The following is a 26767-nucleotide window of genomic DNA, read 5'->3' as shown; positions in this document are numbered from 1 at the left end:
CTATGTCCATATCCTTATACTCTGCTTCCCCTAATCTCCAAGAGGGCCGAGAGCATGTCTACCAATTCTATCAATTGATGTTATATAGAGAGGGCTTACTGTTTGGAGTGATACACACAACTAGGACGTTCACACTAACCTTCTATGTATTCCATGAGATCCAGCAGTTCTTCTATGATGGCCCCTCCCTGCTGAAGATCTCTTGTACTGAAACATATGTTGTGCCTGATGCTGGCATGGCCTTTGGGACTGGATTCACTTTAATTTCTTTTCTTTCCATCATCATCTCCTACGTCCACATCTTCTTTGCTGCCCCGAAGATGTCGTTCAGTGAGGGCTGGACCGAAGCTGTCTCCACCTGCCTGCCCCACCTCACTCTCATCACGGGTTTCCTCTCTACGGCCACTATCGCTTATCTTAAGCCCCCCGAGACTCCGCCTCAATGCTGGACCAGCTGGTGTCCATGCTGTACAATGTGGTACACTTCTACACCCTGATCCCCATCATATACAGCCTGAGGAATAGGTCATGAAGGCCACTCCAGAGAAGGTTTAGGGATGAAAGCCATTGCTCCATGGTCAAAAACTGTTTTCTGTACCTGTCATTGTCCCTATTTCAGGACCAGATTCATGCAGGGACCGAAGTCACCACGGTGATCTGATTCTTCCACCTGAGGTTGTCCGATGTCCAGGAGCTGCAGCTGCTCCAACCACATGTTCCTCTCTATCTGTGGCCCTGATGTGGAACTCCTCATTGTCACCGTCACCATTCATTCATTCAATAGTATTTATTGAGCACTTACTATGTGCAGAGCACTGTACTAAGTGCTTGGAATGAACAAGTCGGCAACAGATAAAGTCCCTGCCGTTTGATGGGCTTACAGTCTAATCGGGGGAGACGGACAGACAAGAACAATGGCAATAAATAGAGTCAAGGGGAAGAACAACCTTGACCAGAACCTCCACACCCCCATGTGCTTCTTCTTCAGACTCCTGTCCATCCTTGAACTCTGCCTCATTCCTGTCACCATCCCCAAATCCATCCTCAACTGCCTCAAATGTCCACTCAAATGTCCTCATGGTGATGTCTGATGACCTCTATGCCACCATCTATTGCACCCTCCACTATGAGGTCACAGTGAACTGAGCAGCCTGTGCACGGGTGGCAGCTGCCTCTTGGCTCAACAGAACTTGTTTGGGGTGTTACTGACATCAGCTACTTTCTCCCTGCTTTTCAAGAGACCCAACACGATCCAGCAGTTCTTCTGTGATGATTCCTCCTTCCTAAAGACCTCTTGCTCTGAAATCCATATTGCTCTGAATTTGGTATTTTCCTGCTGCGTCTCCTTTGCTGCCTTTTACTTCCAGATATTCTTCCATGCCTCAGTATGCTTAATTGTCTAGAGCTGGGCCTGGGTAAAAAGGCCCCACAACCCTGGCGTGTCACAGACTGGATCGAGATACTGGTCTCTTTGCCTGTGTGGAACTCAAAGGGAGGGCAGGCAGCTTCCCTAGGAATCTATGGAAAATCTTCCTTGGAAGCAGATTGCCTTTATTCTCCTGTCACTGTGAATGATCAAAAATGGACAAATGACTGGAAAGGCGAACCCTAACATCATTTGGCAATTCACCAGCAGAGACGACTTTTCCTTCACGCTGAATATAACACTCAGCATGATTGACTGTCGCACGTAAAAGAGGATGTAGAGAGCGACAAGGGCGATGACCCTCTTGGCCGCTCTGACCTCGGGCATCTCCCCAGGGGAGCGGCCGGGTCCGTGCAGGTGCAGGACCCGTTGGTGGTGCCTGTACAGGATAAACACAATGTAGCCACTGGCCACACTCATGAGCAGTACGAAGAACAGATCCCTCAGGGAGAGCACGACCGTGATTACCAGAGTGGATTCTGTACTGACACCTACTTTTGTGCAGTATTTGAGGTCTAGCATGATTCGGACAAGGCTACTGTTCTGGGGGCCTTTCATGTGTATTGGCATACTCAGCTCTATTAGCAGATTGAGAATCCAGGATAGGAGGCAGGAGGGAATGATGCACTTAGGTAATTTGGCTTTAATTCGGGCCCAGCGGGAGGTGCCGGGGCTGATGGTGATGGCCTGGAACACGCTTAGGAGGCAGGTCGTGCAGATGGCAAGACCTCGGGCTACTCGGTAAAGATACATAAGGATTTTACATCCAATGTCATCCAGGAAATTTCTCTGTCCCCAGGCTGACATGGTCTCTGGGATTCCAATGGAAAGGAGAATTATGGTGTTGGCCAAAGTCAGGTGACTGAAAATCAAATCTGAGGAGCTGACCACAGGACTGATGGACACCATGCGGATATAAAATAGGAGGAGAATTACATTCACTATAATCCCAACGGTGATCTGTAACAGCATCACAACCCCGAAGGAGATGGCAATATCATCCATTGCCTTTAATGTTTCATCCATTGAAATTCCTTTCTTTGAATTCCTTTAAAGAAACCTGGGATGAAGGAGAGAGAAAGGGAAACAGAAATCTGCTGCCAGTGGTTCATTCTCATTAAATCAAGCAATCGATCGTATTTATTGAGTGCTTACTGCATGCAGACCGCTGTACTAAGTGCTTGGGAGAGTACAGTATAACACAGTTGGTAGATACGTTTCCTGCCCACAACGAACTTACAAGCCTCGAGAGGGATACAGACATTAATGTAAATAAGTAACAGATATGCACATAAATGCCGTGGAATGGCATTAGAACCCATGACCTTTAGAACTCAATAAGTTCTATTCAATTATATTTATGGAACACTTACTGTGTGCTGAGTACTGTACTAAGGTCTGGCAAGAGTTCAGTACAACAAATTTTGGAGTCACATTCCCTGCCCACAATGAGCTTACAGTCGAGAGGGGGAGACAGACATGAATATAATTAACTTATGGATATGTACATAGGTACTATGGGGCTGAGGATGGGGTGAATACCAAGTTTTCACAGGTTATAGATCCAAAGTGCATAGATGATGCAGAAGGGAGAGGGAGTAGGGGAAGAGAGGGCTTAATTGGCAAAGGCCTCTTGAAGGAGATATGATTTTCATAAGGTTTTTAAGGAGGGATAAGGAATCATAACCACCCGAAATCCACCTCTAGCACTTAAGTATACCATTAGCATGTACGCATGATCATATATATGAAACATATGACTGCATATCATATACATGATATATATATTATCTATGTAAATTAATGAAACATTAAACTTTTTTTGTTTTATGGTATTTGTTAAGCATTTACTATGAGTCAAAAATTGTTCTAAGCACTTGGGTAGGTACAAGTTAATTAAGTCCGAGACAGTCCTTGTCCTGCATGGGTTTCACAGTCTTAAGTGGAAGGGAGAACAGGTATTTTGCAGTTTGAGAAAACCTAGGCACAGGGAGGTTAAGTGACTTGCCCAAGGTCACACAGCAAACAAGTGGGTCCTCTGACCCACAGCAAACAACAAACAAACACACAGCAAACAACTCAGGTCCTCTGACTCCCAAGCCTGGGCTCTTTCCACTAGGCTACGCTGCTTTCTGATTATTCTATTTGTCAATATTTTTATGTCTGTTGCTCACATTAAAGTACAAGGTCATGTGGATAGGGAACTTGTCGCACGCTTCTATTGGACTGTCTGTAGCTAAGCTTGGTATACATGACATGATTTCTCCCCCTCTAAATCCACTGAGAAAAGAGCCCAGATCTGAGACCTGAAAGTCACACACACTGGGATGTGGTGCTAAGCAGATGAAATTGAGAAGCAGCATGGCTTAGTGGAAAGAGCACGGGTGTGGGAGTCGGAGGTTATGGGCTCTAATCCCAGCTCTGCCACTTGTCTGCTTTGTGACCTTGGGCAAGTCACTTAACTTCTCTGTGCTTCAGTTCCCTCATCTGTGAAATGGGGATTAAGACTGTGAGCCTCATGTGGGACAAGCTGATTACCTTGTATCTATCCCAGCACTTAGCACAGTGCTCTGCATATAGTAAGCGCTTAACAAATACCAACATTATTATCATCTGGTGTTGTGTCAAACCTATCTCCTCTCCACATCTCCCTTCCAACTTCTCCCTCCCTCTCCCTTGTGTCACTTACCTTTATTAGACTGCTCCTTGCTGCCTCCTCCACCAGGCCTGAAATGGAGAGCAGAAGTGAGGGCTCAAGAAGATGTATGCTGTGTGGTCACTTCTCTCTCTGCCCCAGTCCTCCCTGCCAGTCACCGCCTAGAAGGCACCTGGAAGCCTTTCTGAAATACCAGCCATCACCTGTAGGACAACACTCTGCCTTTTACATATCAAGACTAAAGTGGATTCTTTTCCCGAAACCTCTAATGCCTCTAAGAGTCTCTTGTCCAAAGGTTCTAGGAGCCCCGGGAGAAGGCTCCCAGAGGGTGACCAACCGTGGCTCCAGTGGGAAGCTACAGATTTGCTACTGAAAGCCTTGAAAGCACCGTGTTGGAGAGATGGTTTTATCCTACTCTTCTCTATCACTCTTGCTGGCTCCAGAAGACAGCTTGCAGACAGACCCTGATAGATCTAAGATAGAGCAGCCTTTATTAGCCAGTTTTCATTTCTCTCTCCCCTTTGGGAATGATTGTGTGAGTGTGTTTATAAACATTATTAATCCACCCTGACACTGCAACTCGTATCTCTCTGCAAATGCCCACCCTCCCCTCCCCAGTGACACTGAAGCCTGGGACAAGATTAATCCCAGAGTCCTCCCTGCAATTATGCACTCGTCATTGACCCATCAGAGATGACACTAGCAAGGAATGGCATCACAGGGACTCAGGAAAGTCCCAGCTCAGCTCTACCAGGATTCAAGCCTGCATCTCCAATGCGAGACTAACCCCTGTAGTGTGGTCAGAATCATGTTTGACAAAAGGTGTTCCTTTTTTATTGCTTTGTTAAGCACTTACTGTGTAACAGGGCATTGTTCTAAGTGCTGGGGTAGATAAAAGCTAATCAGGTCAGACATAGTCCCTGTTCCACATAGGGCTCAAAGTCTAAAAAGGAGAGAGAATAAGTATTTCCTCCCCATTTTACTGTTCAGGAAACTGAGGCACAGAGAAGTTAAGTGACTTGTCTAAGGTCACACAGGAGGCAAGTGGTGGAGCCCAGATGAGAACCCAGGTCTTCTTACTCATAGGCCTATGCTCTTTCAACTAGGCCACGTTGTTTCCCACAGTCTTCTGCTATAGTCACAGCTCAACTTTAACAGGATTCAAGTCTAAATCTCTAGTGTGCGAATGACCCCTGCAGGATGGCCAGAATGGCAGAATCATGTTTGTCAACAGATTTTCTTCTGCCACAGCCCCAGATCCGCCTATTCCTTGTCTGTTGGTCTAGTCTCCATAACTGGTCGGCAACGAGGTGATTAATAGGGTAGAGGGAGATTATACTGTTGGCTTGTACTGACTCCCTACACAACCCTGTCCTTCCCACAGCTTGCCCAGGAGCTGGCAGTTTCACTGGGAAGTGATCACTGACCATGGCAGGAATGTGAATCCCTTCCTGCTTCAAAAGCAGCATGGCCTAATGGAAAGAGCATGGCGTGGGAGTCAGAAGGACCTGGGTTCTAATTCTGGCTCTGCCACATGTCTGCTGTGTGACCTTGGGCAAGTCACTTCACTTCTCTGTACCTCGGTTACCTCATCTGTAAAATGGGGATTAAGACTGGGAGCTCCACATCAAAAATGGACTGTGTCCAACCAGATTAGCTTGCATCTACCCGAGTGCATAGAAAAGTGTCTGGCACATAGTAAGTGCTTAACAAATACCATTAAAAATGGTATTATTGCAGGTTTACTGTACATAAATCTCTGAAATAAGTACTTGGGAAAGTATAATACAACAGAGTTGGTAGACACATTCTCTGCCCACAGGAGCTCACAGTTGAAGGATGATAAAATCCCCAAGGAATGCAGAGCCCCCAAATAAAAAAAGTAGTAACCAATCAAAGGAATTTACTGAGCATTTACTGTGTTCAGCGCATGGCATTGAGTGCTTGGAAGAGTACAGCGTGGAAGCAGCGTGGCTCAGTGGAAAGAGCACGGGCTTTGGAGTCAGAGTTCATGGGTTCAAATCCCAGCTCGGCCACTTGTCAGCTGTGTGACTTTGGGCAAGTCACTTAACTTCTCTGTGCCTCAGTTACCTCATCTGTAAAATGGGGATTAAGACTGTGAGCCCCACGTGGGACAATCTGATTCCCCTGTGTCTACCCCAGCGCTTAGAACAGTGCTTGGCACATAGTAAGCGCTTAACAAATACCAACATTATTATTATTATTATTATTACAGTAGAGTAGGTAGAGAGGAACCCTGCCCAGAAGGAGATTTCAGTCTGGTGAGGTACAGACATTAAAATGAATTGCAGATAGGGGAGGCAGCAGATAATTTGGATCTGTAAATAAACGTTGTGGGGGTTGGGGTAAGTATCACAGTGCTTAAGGGTTAGAGAACCCACTACACAGACAATGGGGAAGGGAGGGTGAAAAAGGTGAGGAAACGAAAGGTTAACCAGGGAGTGCTTCTTGGAGGAGACTAAAATTTAGAAGGGCTCAGGATGGGGATCTGAAGGGGAGGGAGTTCAAGGCCAGAGGGAGGGTGTGAGCGAGAGATGGGCAGGGAGATAGAAGAGATGGAGGTACAGTGAGTAGGTTGGTAATAGAAGAGCAAAGTGTTGGGGCTGGATTGTAATAAGAAAGGAACCTCTTGGTGCCTGGGCCCTTCTCTTTTCAGAATCAGTTCTGGGGAAGCCACTGACAGCTCCTACCCCAGACCAAAACTGAGCTCTCAGACAGCTCTTTGCATAGGGACAGAGACTTCTGTGCCCATACTGTAATGGGGAATTTAAGTCACTGAAGCAGAATTTGAGGAAAGACAGCTTGACTGCACATCTAACAACATTCCAAGTAATCCATGTGGTCTGGTGAAAAGAGCATGGGCCTTGGATTCAGAGGACCCTGGTTCTAATCTCTGCTCTGCCACTTGCCTGCTGTGTGACCTTGGGCGAGTCATTTAATGTTACGGATTTTTGTCAGAGAAACGACTCTCGCAATCTCATGAGAGGGTTTTGTGACCTTGGTGTAGAAATGAACACACTCAAGAGGGTGAGCCGAGAGAGCAGGAAAGGGCAGAAACAGTAAAGGGTGGAAATTGACTGACGCCTGTTCAGCCCACGAGTGAGAACAACCCCAGCCCTCCGAACCCGGTACCTTTATTTGCAAGCATTTCCACATTCCACTCGACTGCAACTCTTCCAGTGTGCACCCCAAATCCCACCCAACCCCCTTGCGTTGGCCGGAACTTCACCCTCCATTCAGAACCAGTTCTTAGGAGTGGTAATGTAATTGACACATCGTTACCCAAATTCAACTGATTGATCTACCACAGGAAGGAGATTAAATGGAGACAGGATGTCTAGCACAATATTGGAAAGAGATAGAATGGAGACAGGATGGTCAATTGCCTAGTACAATATGGGAAGGAGACAGAACAGAGACAGGATGGTAAATCATCCAGTACACTTAATCCCTCTGCACCTCAGTTTCTTCATCAGTAAAATGAGGGGGATTAAATTCCTGTTCTCTCCCAATTAGACTGTGAATCCCACGTAGGATAGGGACTGATTCCGACCTGATTATCCCCTATCTATCCCAGTTCCTGTAAGAGTGTTTGGCACATAGTAAGTCCTTAACAAATGCTACAGTTATTATTAAGCACCAACATACACACACACAAACATATCCTTCAGTTTGAGTTGGTTACTGATAGTTTATGCAAACATAACAACAATCCTTTCCACACCATGTACGTCCTCTGACAATCCCAACCTTCAACTCCCATTACCAAGGCTTCCTGCTTGAGGAACACAAGTCTTTTTAAGGGTCAAATTTTGCTCCTGAAGAAGCTGGGAATGGGTGACATGGTTGAGATGCAGTTTGACATGAAAGCAGGGGATTGGTAGAGAAGCAGTGTGGCTCAGTGGAAAAGAGCACAGGCTTGGGAGTCAGAGGTCATGGGTTTGCATCCCGGCTCTGCTACTTGTCAGCTGTGTGACTGTGGGCAAGTCACTTCACTTCTCTGTGCCTCAGTTACCTCATCTGTAAAATGGGGATGAAGACTGTGAGACTCACGTGGGACAACCTGATTGCTCTGTATCTACCCCAGCGCTTAGAACAGTGCTCTGCACATAGTGAGCACTTAAATACCAACATCATTATTATCTGGTGACTATCGAAGGCTGATCCAGCTGGAAGGTCTATTTGGTGGGTAGAGTACTGTTCTAAGCACTTGGGAGAGTACAGAGTGACAGAGCTGGAAGATACACTGCCTGCCCATAAGGAGCTTACAATCATTTGGCCAATGGGGAGAGAGAGGGGTCCAGGGAGCAGCACAGAAAGGTAGACATAAACCTCTAGATTGTAAGGTCCTTAGTAATAATAATGATAACTATGGTACTTGTTAAGCGCTTACTATGTGCCAAGCACTCTCCTAAGCACCGGGGTGGAGACAAATTAATCAGGTTGAACACAGTCCATGTCCCACATGGGGCTCACTCTTAATCCCTATTTTACAGATGAGACAATTGAGGCCCAGAGAAGTTAAGTGGGCAGGGAATATGTACTCCTTGTGAGTAGGGAATATGTCTACCAACTCCACCGTAGTGTCCTTGCCCAAGCACTTAGTACAGTGTTCAGCATACAGTAGGCACTCAATAAATATAATTGATTGATTGATGTACTGATTGATCCCTCCACTTTCCATTACCACCCCAACATTCTGCCTCTCAGTGCTGTCAAAGCACAGACATGCCCTTCCCAAGAGCCCCCTTCATTCATTCATTAATTCAATTGTATTTATTAAGCACTTACTGTGTGCAGAGCACTGTACTAAGCACTTGGGGAAGTACGATATAACAATAAAGAGACACATTCCCTGGTCATAACAAGTTTACAGTCTTGGGGAGGGGGGGTCAGGGGTCGGGCAGAGACAGACATCAATACAAAAAAATAAATTACAGATGTGTACATAAGTGCAGTGGGGCTGGGAGGGGGGAAGAACAAAGTGTGCAACTCAGGGTGATAAAGAAGGGAGTGGGAGAAGAGGAAAGGGGTGCTTAGTCTGAGATGGCTTCTTGGAGGAGATGTGATTTCAGTAAGGCTTTGAAACGGGGGGGGGGGGGGGGGGGGGGGGGGGGGGGGGGGGGAGAGTAATTGCCTGCTGGATTTGAGGAGGGAAGGAGTTACAGGCCAGAGGCAGGAAGTGGGCCGGGGTCGGCGGCAAGACAGGTGAGACCGAGTCACAGTGAGAAGGTTAGCACTAGAGGAGCAAAGTGTGTGGGCTGGGCTTTAGGAGATTAGCGAGGTGAGGTAGGACGGGGAAAGGTGGTGGAGGGCTTTGAAGCCAATGTGATGAGTTTTTGTTTGATACAGAGGCAACAACCTCTGGAGTTTTTTGAGGAGCAGGGTGACACGTCCTGAACAATTTTGTAGAAAAATGATCCTGGCTCAGGCCCCTCGTCCACGACCTTCGTTCACCCTTCCCATCCTCCCGGTCCCAAGTCACTGCTCTGGGGCAGCCCAGAGGTCAGAGTGGAGAACCCTCACTGAGGCTTTGGGGAGCCTCTGGTCAGGACAGACCTGGATGGCATCAAATGGCTCAAGATCACCAGAGTATCAAGTGTGTCTGTTTCTGTTCTGGCATGGAACAGAACCAGGTTGTTGCCCTGGCAGGCTTGATAGAGCTCAGGCTGGTACCTACACATCATCCAGAGTTTGACCGATCCAATTCTGGCAGGAACTGCTGTTTAACCATGACCAGAGGGGCTTCTCCTAGGCTGCAGGGCCTAGCTCCAAACCCACCACCCAGCTGGTATATGTGTGTGTGGTGCTTTAGATGTCAGTAGGGGGGACCATGTCCTCCACACCACTGGGGAAGCCCCTTGTCATGTCTCCTGTCCCAGATTCCCCATTGGGAAACCTAGTTTACAAGGCAGACCCAAAAACAGTGAGTATCCTAATACAGTTATTGAAGTAAGTGGCTCCTCCCTCAACTCTCTGCATTGGCTGTAGTTTTGTAATGTGACCGAAGGTGGCTTGTCCTGAATCTATCCCCTATTTGTCAAACCAGAACCTGAGAACTATGGAGCAGTGTGGCCTAGTGGAAAGAACATAGGCCTGGGAGTCAAGGGACTCATGTTCTAATTCCAGTTCTGCTACTGTCTGCTGTGTGACCTTCGGGATGTCACCTTATTCTCTGTGTGTCAGTTTCCTCATCTGTAAAATGGGGATTCAATGAATATTCACCCTCCTACTTAGACTGTGACCCCCATGTGGGACAGGGTATGTGTCTGACCTGATTAATTTTTTATCTACACCAGCCCTTAGAACAGTGCTTGAGTGGCTCAGTGGAAAGAGCAGGGGCTTGGGACTCAGAGGTCATGGGTTTGAATTTTGGCTCTGCCACTTGTCAGCTGTGTGACTGTGGGCAAGTCACAACTTCTCTGTGCCTCAGTTACCTCATCTGTAAAATGGGGATTAAGACTGTGAGCCTCATGTGGGACAACCTGATTACCCTGTATACCCCAGCGCTTAGAACAGTGCTCTGCACATAGTAAGCGCTTAAAAAATACCAACATTATTATTACATAGTAAAAGCATAAAAAATACAATAACGATAATAATAATAATAATCATGATAATAATAACAATAATAAGGGACACATCTGGTGTGTACACTGTAAATTCCTAGTGTACTCTGTGTGTTTGCAAGATAGGCAGTTTGGACACAGTCCCTGTCACATATGGGGATTACAGCCCAAGTAGGAGGAAGTAGGATTGAATCCCCATTTAACAGATTAGGAAACCGATGTACAAAAAAGTTAAGTAACTAGACTAAGGTCACATGGCAGATAAGTGCTGGAGCTGGGATTAGAACACAGGTCCTTTGGCTCCCAGGCTCTTTCCACTAGGCCAGGCAATTTCTGGGGGCTGAGTTGAATCAATTAATCAGTCAATCAATCATATTTATTGAGCCCTTCCTGGGTGCAAAGCACTGTACTAAGCTCTCAGACGAAAACCATATAACAGAGTTGGTAGATGTGTTCACTGCCTACAAAGACCTTACAGTCTAGAGGGGGGAAAAGACATTAATATAAAAGAAAATTACAGATATGTACATCAGTGCTGTAGGACTAAGGGTGGGGTGAATAAAGGGTACAAGCCCAAGTGAAAGGGCGATGAAGGGAGAGGGAATATAGGAAATGAGGGCTTATTTGGGGAAAGATTTTGAAGGAGATAAACTTTAATAAGCCCTTGAATGTGGGGAAAGTGATGGCCTGTCAGATATGAAGGGGCCAGAGGTAGAACGTCATGAAGGGTAAGATACACTAGATTGAGTTTCAGGGAGTACATTGGCAACAGAGGAGTGAAATGAATGTCCTGGGTCATAGTAGAAAATCTACCACTTGTCTGCTGTGTGACCTTAGATAGGTCACTTAACTACTCTGTGCCTCAGTTACCTCATTTGCAAAATGAGGATTAAGACATGAGCCCCATGTGGGACAGGGTCTATGTCCAACCTAATCATCTTGTATTTATCCCAGTGCCTGGGACATACCATGCCAGGACATAGTAAGCATTTAATAGATATCACAATTATTACTATTATTATTGTTCCACCCACAGTGGCAGGTCTGAGAACCGAAGAGAGTGAATCTGGAGGAAGTCTCCTTTGCCATCCTGTTTCCACTGCAGGTAGTCCTAAGGGTTTTGGGAAACGTAGCCTTCCTCTTACTCTCTATCAGCTCCAGCCTGAGGCCCATTGAGCAGATCTTCATCCATCTGGCATTGGCCAACATCTTGGTCCTTCTTAGCAAGGGCATCCCGGAGACCATGGAGGCTTGGAGGCTAAAAAACATCCTGGATGCTGTCGGATGCAAAATTCTCCTTTACTGTTCCCAGGTGGGCCGTGGCCTGTCCATCAGCATGACCTGTCTCCTTAGTGTCTTCCAGGCCAACACCATCAGTCTCAGCACCTCCCGCTGGACCACACTCAAAGCCAAGGCTCCGATGTGTATCGCACCCTCTTGTCTCCTCTTCTGGATCCTCAGTCTGGGCCTGGATGTCCCTTCCCTGCTGTACATGACCGGTCCTGAGAACAAGACCAGTACTCAAAGTATATTAAATTTAATATACTGTTCCTCATTCAATCTCCCTTCAGGAGTCACTCGTGGACTTTCAATTGTTTTCATTCTCTGGGACCTGATCTTTGTGGAGCTCATGAGTTCAGCCAGTGGCTACATGGTATGTGTCCTGCTCAGACACCACCAACTAGTCCAGCACCTTCATGGACCCAGGCACTCTCTCATAGTGATGCCTGAGGTCAGTGCAGCTAAGAGAGTCATTACCCTGGTGACTCTATATGTCCTCCTTTATGGAAGCAACACTATCATAATGAAGGTTTTACACAACACCAAGATAGATTCTCCCCTCTTGTTGAACATCCACATAGCTCTGTCACTCTTTTTCCCAACCATGAATACCTTTCTGATCATCAACACCAACAGGAGATCCTTTGCAAGGTAGAATCCCTCCAGGAAAGCAGAAGCTGTCCGCTTTCTGCAACAACCCCATTATGTTTCAGGCTGTGACCGAGCCCTATGCTGCCAAGAGAGAAGCTTTACTGGATCTGATGGGAGGAGCCTACTGGGAGAGTGTCCTCCGCATTGGAGCTTGGTCTTTGCTGATTCTGGCTGAAGTCACAGCTGCCTCTCAATGTAGACATATAGTGGAACATGAGGAAGAAGTTTGCCAGGTCTGAGACAAAGGTCTCAGCCATTCATAAGATCCCTGTGGCATGTAACACCCCAGGCCTTCCCAGGCACTTTCTGTTTTGTTCTTTCTTCCAGTGGGGGCTTGGTAAGGGGTTGGCTCAGGATGTCTTGTGGTGGTGGGTGACCTCTCTCACTCTTCTCAGAGATGGCTGTGGCTACCTACACTTTCCATCTCAAAGATGTCCACCAACATAGGCCTTCTCAATCATGGCTACTACCTCAAAGATGGGAACCACAATGACCACCACCACCTTTCTCAAAAATAATCACCATCTCTGCCCCTCTTGGAGGTGCCCAACAACACTACTGCCTCTCTAAATAATGGACCAAGGATGAACCCCATCTCTTTGTTGCATAAAAGCTTGGGTTTCAGTACCAAGTTCTCTGCTATCAGATGACAATCAAGGTATTAATAATTTTATACTCAGAAGTTTTGAAAATTGTTATATGATTAAGAACTGGGTGTCATTAAGAATGTGTGTGGAAAAGGACTCAAATATTCTGTGGCCTGTAGAACAGAATTAATATTTAGCTCTGAATTAGAAACTCAGCACCCATGACACAAATTTCTGGAGACCATGAGAGTTGGAAGATCCAAGGAGCGTAGTATTTATTGGGGTTTTTTTAATCAATCAATCAATGTTAGTTTTTACTATATGCAGAGCACTGTTCTAAGACCCTGGGAGATTGTCAATCAATTGTATTTACTTAGTGCTCACTATGTGCAGAGCACCATACTAATCGCTTGGGAGAGTACAATATAACAGAATTAGCAGACACTTTCCCTGCCCATATTGAGCTTCTGGTCTAGAGGGAGCTAGACTACAAATAAACAGAGCTGAAGAGAACTTGACTTCCCTTCCCAAAATGTGCACTCTGGTCAATGTTGAAAGGACTTAGAATGAATAAGTGTAGACATCTAAGCAAAGATATGTTTGTTACTTGGTGAAGTGATATCCCAGAGGAGCACAGCAAATCAAGTGAATCAACACTTTGGGAGCAGGAATTGTGTCTTCCAAATTAATTATAGTCTCCCAAGCACTTAATGCAGTGATCTGCACAAAGTAAGCACTCAATAAATACCATGGATTGATTGATATCATGTTTAGTGTGGCCACTGGACATTAACATATCAGACAGACCTACAGAAATGACCATCCTCTCAACTATATCTCACAAAGTCTGCCTTCACCCTGAGCTTTGATGTGAACACAATAGCAAAGGGAACCTGGAGTTGGAGGATCACCTGGTCCAGGGAGTTATGAGTACCAGCATCATCTGGGTGAAGATGGAAACATATTTCTATATAATTGATGGGGCAGCATTCATAGATCCTTTCTTCATTGGAGAGGATTGAAGGCCCTGCCTGGAGTTTGCTTGTGAAATTACTGTATTGGGGTGCTAACTGGCTGCAGAGCTGCTAACTAGGGGAAGGTGATGGAAGGAATTTGCCTGAGCCAACTTGAGCACAACTAAAGAACTAATTCAGCTATGACAACCTGAGCACAACTAATTGGAGTGTAATTAGAGAGATTATGTATGCACTACAGAAACAAAATTAAATAAAAAGTGGGAGGAACTTGCGGATATTGTGAAACATTCTTCTGGGGGAGGATGTGCTACATTCTCAGTGGCAAGAAAACTGGGCCAGTATCAACTGGTGCAGAGTAATAAGATTAGTGCTAACTTGTCTGTAATAGGGAGTAAAGGCAGCCTAATAGATGACCTGGAGTCAGCTACACAAAACTATCGGCTAAGCGCTTTCACCTCCTCCCAGCTCGGCCTCTCACCCACTCTATCAGGCTTACTTCTGCCATGGAGATCAGAGAGGAGACTAATGCAGTAGGCCAGTCAGGCTGTGATGACGCTGTTTCTCAAGAGCATACGTCTTGACAATACTAAATCCAGGAGACATGTCTAGGAATCACTATTCCTATAACTTTTGTTATATATGATATAACAATAGAATAATAATAATAATGTTGGTATTTGTTAAGCGCTTACTATGTGCCGAGCACTGTTCTAAGTGCTGGGGTAGACACAAGGGAATCAGGTTGTCCCACATGGGGCTCACAGTCTTAATCCCTATTTTACAGATGAGGTATCTGAGGCACCGAGAAGTTAAGTGACTTGCCCAAAGTCACATAGCTGACAAATGGCCTAGCCGGGATTTGAACCCATGACCTCTGACTCCAAAGCCCATGCTCTTTCCACTGAGCCACGCTGCTTCTCTATTAGAATATTAGGTAAGGGTCAAGAGAATTGTACAAGCAATGTGAGAGGAAACATATAAAATAGGTTGGCTGCAACTGATAATATATAATGCATATTTGAAGATATCTTAAATGTTTTATTCAGTAGTATAAACATAAAATGCACCAATTCTAGGGATACAGTGGCATAAAACTTATATAATTTATTCAGTTGTATTTATTTAGCATTTACTGTTTGCAGAGCACTCTACCAATCAAGGGTATTCTTTGAGTACTTATGTGTAGAATACTGCATTAAGCACTTATATAAATTCCATGGGTAAAAGTTTCACCCCAGTAGAAACATTCTGAAAGGCTGGCAAGGCTTCCCAACTCTGATTCAACAGCAAAGGAATCGAGACACTTGTTCTCTGCCTGGACATTCTCTCTCCCTTGCTGCTTTGGTAGGTTTGACTACACTGAAGATTACAGGGATTTTTCTTTTTCTTATTGGTTGAAATTATTTCTTTTTACCAATTCACACTGCATTGATGGGGTCTTGTGCTAACATTTCATTCTAATCCAAAGTATCTTTGTTCAGCTCCTCTATTAAAATGGTCACTTTCAATCAACCAATCCACTGTATTTAGTGGAGCTTACTGTGTGCAGGCCACTGAAGTGCACTGAAGGGCTTGGGGGAGTACAATGCAATAAAGTTTGTAGATATGCTCTCTGCCCTCAAGGAATTTATAACCTAATAAGGAAGAGAGAGATTAAAATAAATTACAGATAGGGGAAGCACAGAGTATAAGAATAGGTACATAAATGCTGTGGAGTTTGAGAGGGGGTAACAATCAGAGAGCTTAGGGTGGGAGAAAAAAACTTTCAAATTCTATGACTTTCTTAGTCCTTGTGATCTCAGGAAACTGCCATTTTCTCACTTCCTGCTGCTCTTGCTGGTTTTCAGGGCTTTGGTTCTCTTAGCCTGACATGCTCAGTATAAATCTCTCAAAGGGAGAGGACTGGAGTCACCCTGTGTTAAGTTTCTCTCTGGGAGGATATCTGTGGAAAGAAATGTTTGTTACCTCATGGAGGAACCCAAACAGTGTGTCCCAGCTGAGATCAAAGAACTGAGACCTCTTCTGGGAAATATTTTTGGGGGTGAGAGGTGTGGCGGGAGGAGTCTGAGAAATCCAGAAATAGGCTTTGGAAACCTACTGAATTATAATCAAGATAGGACTGCTGCTGAGGATTTTCATGTCTCATGCTTTTGAACCAAGCAATGATATTTATTGAGCACTTAGAATGTGCAGAACACTGAACTAAATGCTTGGGAGAGTACAAAATAAAGGAATTAGTAAATATAATCTAATTATATACATATGTAAATACTTTCCTTGCCCACAAGGCATCTTCAGAGGAAAGCAACCATTTGCCTGCTGTGTGACCTTGGGCATGTCACTTGATCTCTCTATACCTGATTCTTCTTCTTCTGTGAGTTGGGGATTCAATACCTATTCTCTCTCCTGCTAAGACTGTGAGCATTGTGTGGTACAAGGACTGTGACTGACCTGATTATCTTGTCCTTATCCCAGTATTTAATAAAGTGATTGTCACAGAGTATACGTGTAATAAATATTATTATTATCACTATTATTTCATGTGCTTCACTGAAAGAACTGTGTTGGAAATAGGGGACTTCCTTTTCCAGAATGTTCTCATTCTCTTGTCACTAAGAATGATCAAGAAAGGACTAATAGTCGAGAAGGTCGGGGACAAAACTACATGAATAGTCACCAATAGAGGAGAATTTTCTTTCATGTTCATTAAAACACTCAGCATGATTGACTGTCGCCCATAGAGGATGACATACAGTGCTACCAGACCAATGACTCTCTTGGCTGCTCTGATTTCGGGCATTGCCCTGTGGGAGTGGTTGGATCCATAAAGATGTTGGACCTGCCTGTGGTGACTGTGCAGGACAAACACCATGTAGCCACTGGCCCCACTCATGAGACCTACAAAGAACATATCCCGGAGGGAGACCACAACTGAATTTATGAGGCCAGCTTCTGCACTATGAACACCTATCGAGCAATACTTTAGATCATATATGAGTCGTACACTGGTGCTGTTCCTGGGGCCTGTGACGAAAATCAGTGTACTAGTATCTATGAGCATATTGAGGATCCAGGAGAGGAGGCAGGAGGGGAGGATGGACTTGGTCAACTTAGCTTTGATTCTTGCCCAGCGGGAAGTGTCAGGACTGATGGTGATGGCCTGGAAGATGCTCAGGAAGGAAGTGGTACAGATGGCCAGGCCACGGGCCACTCGATGAAGGTAAAGGAGAATTTTGCACCCGACATCATCTAGGAAATTCCTCAACCCCCAAGCTGACAGGGTCTCTGGGATTCCACTGGCAAGAAGTCTTATGGTGTTGGCCAAGGCCAGGTGAGTGAGGATCCAGTCTAAGGAGCAGAACTTCTGTCTGGCAGAAACCAAGCAGGCATAAAATAGGAGAATGAATGCATTTCCTGAGAACCCAATACTGATCTGTAACAGAATTGCTACCCCAAAGGAGATATCACTGGCATCCATTCATATGAGTTTTAAGTCAGAATTAGAGAGGGTCTCCTTCAGCACAATCTGGATAAAGAGAGAAACAGAGAGAGGAATAGACAGAGGAAATGAGAAGCATAAGTGTTTCATTGAGACATGATGTATATATTTGTACTACATTAAGTTGAAATTAATTTGTAGCATCTTAAATCGCTTATTCCATCTGAGCAGCAGACCAGTCTAGTGGAAAGAGGATTGGCCTGGGAGTCCAAGATTAATCAATCGATAGTATTTATGGAGTACCTACTGTGTGCAGAGCACTATACTAAGCACATGGTGGAGTACAGTAGAGAAATTGGACATGATTACTTCTCTCAAAAAATTTGCAGTCTAGTAGGGGAAACGGTATAGATATTGACCAAGATCTACCACAAACTCTGCAAAAGCCCCAGTAGTCATAGCTGAACCAGTTTCCCAAACAGAATACTGGCCAAGGCCAAGATTTGGTCATTATTTAAAATTGAAAAGCATACCCAATAGAGAAATACCAAGACTGAGGTTTAGAGAATAACTGTTAAAAGTCACTGAGTTTTAAAGCTGCAAATGCAAAACTCATTTGCCCAAATACCAAAAGCCACTCATCATATGCTTCTCACATGGACAGTTTGGGGATTTGGTTTAAAGGAAGGGGACTGACAAATGTTTTCAGATGGAATAATGCCAAATGAGTTCACTCAGCCCTCCCTTTACCTCAGGTATAGTTTAAACAGAGCAAAAATAACTTCACCATACAGACATCCCTTCTAGCAAGGTTTGAACTTGCATCATATCAAAAGCAACCAGCAGGAACAAAAGTCAGCATACAAATTTACCCCTCCAATCCTCTGAGGAAAACTTAATCCCATTCAGAGGGGGGAGTGGAGTGCTTCCCTTATTTAAGGAAAAGAAATTTTTTCTTAAAATATCCCAGTGGCTTCTACGAGGTATAGATGAAAACATCCTCTTTGCCTCTTGGGTTCTGTAGGTTTTCTTACCTTTCCTTCAATCTCATCACCCTAAGTGATGGCTCCAACTGCAACTTCAGCAATTCTGTGCCACTTAATCACTGGTTTACTTTAAATAGACTCAATCTAAATATTCACAATATATTCACATATTCAATTCGTCAGTAAATCCTGTCAGTCCCACCTTCACATCGCTAAAATCCACCCTTTCCTCTCCATCCAAACTGCTACCACGTTAATGCTATACTGGTATGGGAAGAGAAATAGTGCCATCCTACTCACCTGTCTGTGAAACTCCAGCTCAGAAGGTAGCTTATGGGTAGAAGAAGACTGAGGTAGCATTTAGCAGTTGCTTTTCTCATCACTTCCCTCCCCCAGGATATGATTAGGGTGTATGAGGTGGCGGGGGGCAGTTGGGAGGAGAGCACACGGGGGGGGGGAGGGGGGGAGGGGGCGGGTGAGGATTGCTGAGCATTAAATCACTCTGACCCTCCAACTGGGAAGTCTTTGGAAATGCCCAGACTCCCCTCCCCACTCTCTTACAGTCTGGGACTTTAGAACCTTAGGTCAGTTCCCAACAAGGCAGAGAAGTTAGTTGACCCCACTTAGGCACCCTTGAGAAAACAAAACATATCCACTGCCACATTTGCAGGTCCCAGTGTGTTTAGTCATTCTCCAGCTCTGCCCATAGCCAACCCTCCCCTTTCTAAACCCCTCATTGTTTAATCACGACTTCCTGGGAAGAGTCTTGGGAGCACAGACCCTTAAAAGCCCTTCCCCATCTGAATTTCATTTGGACCAGGTGAGGAAAGAAAAGTAGGGTGGGGAGATTGATGAAATGATCAATCAATCAGCTAGTCAATGGTATTCAACTGAGCACTTACTCTGCATAGAACACTGTACTAAGTCCTTTTCCGGGTACAGTATAATAGAGTTGGTAGACATGATTCCTTCCCTCAAAGACCTTAAGAGTTAGTGAAATGAGTAACTAGCAATAATAGTATTTATTGAGCCTCCATTGAGTGTCATGTACTCTTACTAAGTGGTGGGAAAACTATAGTACAGAGAAATGGGGCATTCTCTGTCCTCAAGGAGACAAACATAAAGTAGTTACAAGATAGTAAAAGTAAATAACTTTATGAACAATCCAGGAAACGTATATATGCAAGTACTTCCCAATCCTCTTCACATTAAGCAGAGCTGCTGAGTTCTACCAACCAATTTTCACCTGAGACAAAAAGGAAAGCCTCATAGAACCAAGAACATATATTATAATAATGGATAGATGCAAGATAATCAGGACAATAACAGTCCCTGACCTATATGGGCTTACAATCTAAGTAGAAGAGATTTTTTTTTACTCTCCATTTGACAGATGAATAAACTGAGGCATAGAGAAATTTGCCTAAAGTCATCCAGCAGGCCAGTGGTGGAGTTGGAATTAGCATTTATGATTTTTGACCATAAACCAGAGCACAGCGCCGAGGCCTAGTGATATGAGTTCAGGCCTGGGAACCAGAGAAAGTGGATTCTAATCCTGGCTCTTCTAGTTGCCTAAAATGTGACCTTGGGCAAATCACCTGACTTCTCTTGGCCTCAGTTTCCTTGGGGATGAAATGGGTATTCAATACCTGTTCTCCCTCATACTTAAACTGTGAGCCCCATGTGGGGCCCTGATTGCCTTGTAATAATAATAATAATAATGTTGGCATTTGTTAAGTGCTTACTATGTGCTGAGCACTGTTCTAAGCGCTGGGGTAGATACAGGGTAATCAGGTGGTCCCACATGAGACTCACAGTCTTAATCCCCATTTTATAGATGAGATAACTGAGGCACAGAAAAGTGAAGTGACTTGCCCAAAGTCACACAGTTGACAAGCGGCAGAGCTGGGATTAGAACCCACAACCTCTGACTCCCAAGCCTGTGTTCTTTCCACTGAGCCACGCTGCTTCTCTTCTTGTACCTACCCCAGCACTTAGTGCTTGGCACATAGGAAGTTCTTACCAAATACCACAATTGCTATTACCAGAGGTTTTATAGCTATACAGCTATAGTTTTCTAGTTTTCACCTTCAACTCTGAGCCCTAATCTTTAATTCAGTTGATAGATTTTATTCCAGCCTTGCTCATTCATTCATTCATATTTATTGAAGACTTACTGTGTGCAGAACACTGTACTATTTGGGAGAGTACAGTACAACAATAAACTGACACATTCCCTACCCAAAACGGGCTTACAGTCTGGGGTGTGGAGGGGTGATCAGACATTAATATAAATAAATTACAGATATGTACGTAAGTGCTGTGAGCCTTGGAGAAGGGGAAGTACAAAGGCAGCAAGTCCGGGTGAAGCAGAAGGGAGTGGGAGAAGAGGAAAGGGGGGTTCAGTTAGGGAAGGCCTCTTGGAAGAGATGTGCTTCCAATAAGGCTTTGAAGGTGGGGAGAGTAACTGTCTGTCAGATTTGAGGAGGGAGGGTGTTCCAGGCCAGAGGCAGGACGAGTGCAAGGGGTCAGCAGTGAGATAGATGAGACTGAGGCAGAGTGAGAAGGTTAGCATTAGAGGAGCCAAGTGTGCGGGGTGGGTTGCAGCAGAAGAATAATGAGGTGAGGTAGGAGGGGGCCACGTGATTGAGTGCTTTGAAGCCAGTGATGAGGAGTTTTTGTTTGATGTGGAGGTAGAAAGACAATGACTGGAGGTTTTTTGAGAAGTGGGGAGATGTGTCCTGACTGTTTTTGTAGAAAAATGATCTGGGCAGTGGAGTGAAGTATGGAGTGGAGTGGGGAGAGATAGGAGGCTGGGAAGTCAGCAAGAGGATGAAGCAATAATCCAGGCGGGATAGAATGAGTTTGTATTAATGTGCTAACAGTTTGGATGGAGAGGATAGGGCAAATTTTTGTGACGGGAAGGTGGGACCAACACCGTTTAGTGCGTGGCTCAGTGGAAAGAGCCTGGGCTTCGGAGTCAGAGGTCATGAGTTTGACTCCCGGCTCTGCCACTTGTCAGCTGTGTGACTGGGCAAGTCACTTAACTTCTCTGTGCCTCAGTTACCTCATCTGTAAAATGGGGATTCACTGTGAGCCTCATGTGGGACAACCTGATTACCCTGCACCCCAGCGCTTAGAACAGTGCTCTGCACATAGTAAGCGCTTAACAAATATCAACATTATTATTATATAAGGGCTGAATGAGAGAGGAGTTGAGGATAACACCAAGGTTATGGGCTTGTGAAACAGGAAGGATGGTGGTGCCATTTATAGTGATGGTAAAGTCAGGGGGAGGACAGGGTTTGGGTGGTAAGATAAGAAGTTCTATTTTGGACATGTTAAGCTTAAGGTGACAGGAGGACGTCCAAGTAGAGATGTCTTGAAGGCAGGAGGAAACGCGAGACTGCAGAGAGGGAGAAAGATCGGGGCCAGAAACATAGATTTGGGTAATCAACCTAGAGGCACATACTACTGTGCAGACACCTCTCTCTGCCCCAATTCTGCTTGCCAACCTCTATCTTAGAGCCTCTAGGCAACCCACATACAGCTCTCTGCCTTTTCACAACAAGATTAAAATTGATTCTTTTCTGCCACTGCAGAGAGGAAATGATTCCATCCAATGCCAAAATGCCTTCTGTTCTGATGGTCCAGGGAACAGAAAAATGGGGGAGACCTGAGAGACACCTCTGAGCTTCAGTAAAAGTCAGAATTTCCCTTTTGGATGGTAAGTCCAAACCCAGGACCTCACTGACAGAGAGATGGCTTTCTTCTACTCACCTGTCTCTCTTGCTTCTGCCGGCTGGGATGGTCATGTCAGAACAGGGCTGAGGCAGAATTTATCAGCCATTTTTCTCTTTGGTCTCCTCCCTCAGGGGGTGATTTGTGTGTGTGTTTGTGTGTCTGTGTGTGTGCATGGGCACAGGTGTAGGGATGTGTAAGTCACTGATCATTAATCCACTCTGACACTCAGACTGGGATATCTCCAAGGTTACCCTTGCCCAAGTGGCTGAGCTGGGATTGGTATTAGTAGAATAATAATAATAATAATGGTGGTATTTGTTAAGTGCTTACTATGTGCAAAGCACTGTTCTAAATGCTGGGGTGATACAAGGTAATCAGGTTGTCCCATGTGGGGCTCACAGTTTTAATCCCCGTTTTACAGATGAGGAATTGAGGCACAGAGAAGTTAAGTGACTTGCCCAAAGTCACACAGCTGGCAAGCGGTGGAGCCAGGATTCAAACTCAAGCCCGGGCTCTTTCCACTGAGCCACACTGCTTCTCACTAGAAGTAGCAGTAATGGTATTGTTAGCATATATTAAGCACCAACTGGGTGTCCATACACTGTGATAAGTGACACATTTGCTGCTCACAAGGAAATTCAGCTCTAATGGGGGATATAGACGTGAAAATATGTTCAAATATATTAATGAGCATAACAGTGGAATGTCCAATTAAGCAGTGCTGAAGGTGGGTCTGAGCAAGTACATGCATGCTGAAAGTGAACGATGGATTTAGTTTGGGGGGAACAAAGATAGCAAGTTGGGCAATAGTGTTTGAAGAGAGTAGAACGATAAGGGGAGGTGAATTGATGGGTTGCCTTGAAACCAACACTGAGGGGTGTTTGTATAACAAGGAGGGACTCGGGAAGCCAGTGGAGAATTTGGGAAGATTGGAGAGCTGGGGGTTGAGCTTCCAGAGGATCCGTGCAGCAGTGTTACAGCATATTATGATTAGATACAGAAGAATCATGATGAGGTTCAGAAGACCAAAAGGGAGTGTGTTCTCCCATCAGATCATTGCCTTGGGCTAAGACATAGATTTTATTGATGCTGCCCCCATGGTCACAGACTACCACCTGCTAAATTGTAAGCTCCTTGAGGGCAGGGACTGTGTCTATTAATTCTAGAGAAGCAGCATGGCCTAGCAGAAAGAACACGGCCCTTCTAATCCCAGCCCTTCCACTTGCCTGCTGTGTGACTGTGATGACCAGTTCCATTGGACCCTGCATTTAGGAGAGCAAGAATATCAATCACCGGAATGTATAAAGAAGGTTAGCTAAGTTGAACAAGTACTAGTAGTGGTGGTAGCAACATTTTTTATTCAGATTGTACTGTGTGGAGAGAACTGTACTATGAGTTGGAAAAGAACACATGCTTGGGAATTAGACGTGTTCCCTGTCCTTTTGGAGACTCTCAATTCAGAGGTGTAAGTCAGTTAATTTTGTCCATACTATTTGTAAAAATCATACTCAGCAGTCCCACAACTTTGGGGTTCGAACCTGAAAGTCATGGAATGGTGGCAGCCATTTAAAGCATAAACATTTGGGGCTTCGATTGTGTAAACCTCTTACAGTGATTCTAAACCTTCTATGGGAAAGGAAAGGGCACTGGCACCTTAGGCAAATCTGGATGCCCAAACAGTTATCAGTGGCTCCAGGGTTGTAAATAGCAATAACATTTGTTATGCATATTCCCCGTTGCACTTGAGGATCCCTGTCTAAGAGGGAGGGATAACAAGTAATGAATCCCCATTTTACAGATGCAGGAATTGAAGTAAAGGGAAATTAAATGACTTGCCCAATTTCACCCAGCAGGCAAGTGGTAGAGTGAGGATTAGAACCCAGGCCTCCCAATTTCAGGTCCTCTGTTCTTTCCATTAGGCCACGGTTTGTAGCAGGTTGGTAAGGACTAGAGTGATGATGGACTTATGTGCTGGGATGAATTGCAAGCTGGGGGAGTGGATCAGCGATGGAAAAGGATTTGTGATTTCCACCTATTCATGCAGTCCCTGATGACCGGAGTGTTACTTGGGAATGCAAACTTGTGAACATCAAACATGACAATAAGGAATTCCCTCAGAGATAGTGTTTTAGATCTTTTTTTCCAAGTGGCTTAAAAAGGCCCTTCTTTTTATGGCATTTTGAAAATGAGATCTTTATTTTGCAGCTTGAATGTCAACACCTCTGAACAAGGGAATCAAGGAAATATTTACAGGCCAAACTATCCCTCTTTCAAGGCCTTGTCCTGACGTCTAGCAGATGTTCACTCCCTCTTTGCCAGTTTTTTCTCTGGCAGCAGATGGCTTGAATTCAGTCACTTTTCCCTACTTCTTTTGCCATTGCAATTATGTGTTTTGGGATGTAGGCACCATCCATGTTTTGCAGCAAACTTGGTTACTTGGCCTTCTTGGGAATTTCTTTTACTTTTAGGCCAGCGATTCACATTTTCATCTCACTGTACAATTCATCCCACTGGACCAAAAATTCCTTGTTGGCAGTTATCGTGTCTACCACTCTTGTACTGAAGTCTCCCAACTGCTTAGTCGAGTGTTCTGCACACAGTAAGTACTTAGTAATACCATTGATTGATTGATTGATTAGTCTGGAGAAGGTGGCAGGAATTACAGAGAAGATATGTCCTCTTGTATTTGTCCATCAACTATCCCAGATGCCCTTGCTCTCTGAGTCAGAGATGTTTCCATCCATGCAGAGGACACATTCTCAGGATCTGATTCATCCTGTGATCGGACCATTCACTGGTAGGCCCGAGGCAGAGCTTAATGCTCAGAAATGACTCGATTGGCCATAGGATTCATGGAAAGAGAGGGGGGTCTCACATTCCCCAGAGAGCAGTGGTTCCTGTTGACCCGTGGATCACTGCTGATCAACACCAGGGGGCAGAGGGCAGGGTAACAGGCAGAGAAGAACGTTGCAGTGCCCTCCAAATCAACATCTCTTTGGAGCACATATATCACGTACAGGGTAATGAAGCTACTGATGAAATAAAAACAAACAAAGCAGGTGACCAGGAGCAAGATGGTCTGGGTGGCTTTGGTCTCTGGGGAGAATATGGGGGAGAGGCTGGTGCTGTGGATGTGCTGGACTCGTTTTCGGTGTTGGTAGAGTATGATCACCATGTAACAGCTGGCCCAGCTCATGAAGAACAAAAAGAAGAAATCTCGGAGGGTCATGGCAGTTAGACTGGCCATTGTGTGGATATAATTCCCATCAAGGATAGTAAAACAATATTTTGAAGTGTAACCAACCCAAAAGATGGTGGAGTTTCTGAGACCTTGAATGGAGGTAATCACTTTGATGTAGATCAGCATATTGAGAATCCAGAAGAAGAGGAAGGAAGGGAGGATGTAGTTGGGGGCCCTGGATTTGAACCAGGCCCAGCGGGAGGTGCTGGGACTGATAGTGATGGCCTGAAACACACTCAGGAGACACGTGGTACAGATGGAAAGACCACGACACACTCTGTTAATGTACATGAGACTCTGACACCCAGCATCATTCAGAACATCCCTCATCCCAAAGGCCACCAACATCTCTGGAACACCACGGGTGAGAAGTGTCATTGTGTTGGCCATGGTCAGGTGAGCGAGGATGAGGTCTGTGGTTTTCTTCTGCTGGGGCTGAGTTATGAAAATGTTGATATACACCATCAGCATTGTTGAATTTCCTAGGAAGCCTAAGGCAGTCTGGTAGAAGAAGAAGATCCCAAAAACCAGGTCACTTGACCACATTTTCAGTGAAATTTTTCTTAACCAGGATGTTCAACGGTCCCTAAGGAGAAATCCAAAGACATTTTCCAAAATGAATAGATCAGAGTTTTATATTTTTAAAAATGCAAATGCTTTCATATCAATCACCAGAAGGTATAAAGAAGGTTAGCTAAGTTGAACAAGTACTAGTAGTGGTGGTAGCAACATTTTTCATTCAGATTTTACTGTGTGGAGAGAACTGTACTATGAGTTGGAAAAGAACACATGCTTGAGAATTAGACGTGTTCCCTGTCGTTTTGGAGACTCTCAATTCAGAGGTGTAAGGGGGAGGAGAAGGGCCTGGACACAGGAATGACAAAATAAAATTTTAAAAAACAGTACAGTGCTGTGCCTAGGAGAGTAGAATTTCAGGCTCCTCAGGTCCCAAACTTCAAAGCACACCGGTAGTCATGGTAACCACTACAGCATCCACCACTCTTCCTAGTAGGTTTGTGACTTGGCCCCAGGCTCTGGGTGTTTTTCTCTTTCCTGTCGGTGAGGTGGGAGACAGGATGGGATGGTTTCTCTTTGGTGGTGTGGAGGAGAGCCAGTGTTGCTTCTGAGGGAGGCAGCATAATAATAAATGATAATGATAATAATGATGGTATTTGTTAAGCACTTACTG

At 44.9% G+C, this 26767-nt stretch overlaps 3 protein-coding genes and 1 pseudogene across 3 annotated transcripts; 1 reads left to right on the top strand and 3 right to left on the bottom strand.

The window, feature by feature from the left end:
• Nucleotides 1–1510: 1510 nt before the first annotated feature.
• On the bottom strand, nt 1511–2431 carry ORNANAV1R3246 (vomeronasal 1 receptor ornAnaV1R3246). Its single transcript, NM_001253638.1, has one exon. It carries the CDS (start codon nt 2429–2431, stop codon nt 1511–1513), a length of 921 nt encoding a protein of 306 aa, NP_001240567.1.
• Nucleotides 9677–14213, top strand: ORNANAV1R3247 (vomeronasal 1 receptor ornAnaV1R3247; annotated as a pseudogene).
• ORNANAV1R3248 (vomeronasal 1 receptor ornAnaV1R3248) lies at nt 16702–17646 on the bottom strand. Its single transcript, NM_001253640.1, has one exon. The coding sequence runs from the start codon at nt 17644–17646 to the stop codon at nt 16702–16704; it is 945 nt and encodes a 314-aa protein (NP_001240569.1).
• Nucleotides 17647–25152: 7506 nt separating this feature from the next.
• On the bottom strand, nt 25153–26124 carry ORNANAV1R3249 (vomeronasal 1 receptor ornAnaV1R3249). Its single transcript, NM_001253641.1, has one exon. It carries the CDS (start codon nt 26122–26124, stop codon nt 25153–25155), a length of 972 nt encoding a protein of 323 aa, NP_001240570.1.
• Nucleotides 26125–26767: the final 643 nt, after the last annotated feature.

This window comes from Ornithorhynchus anatinus, chromosome X5 (assembly GCF_004115215.2).
Source record: "Ornithorhynchus anatinus isolate Pmale09 chromosome X5, mOrnAna1.pri.v4, whole genome shotgun sequence".
NCBI lineage: Eukaryota > Metazoa > Chordata > Mammalia > Monotremata > Ornithorhynchidae > Ornithorhynchus > Ornithorhynchus anatinus.
The sequence above is the reverse complement of the archived record's forward strand: the minus strand, read 5'-3'. Positions and strand labels throughout refer to the sequence as shown.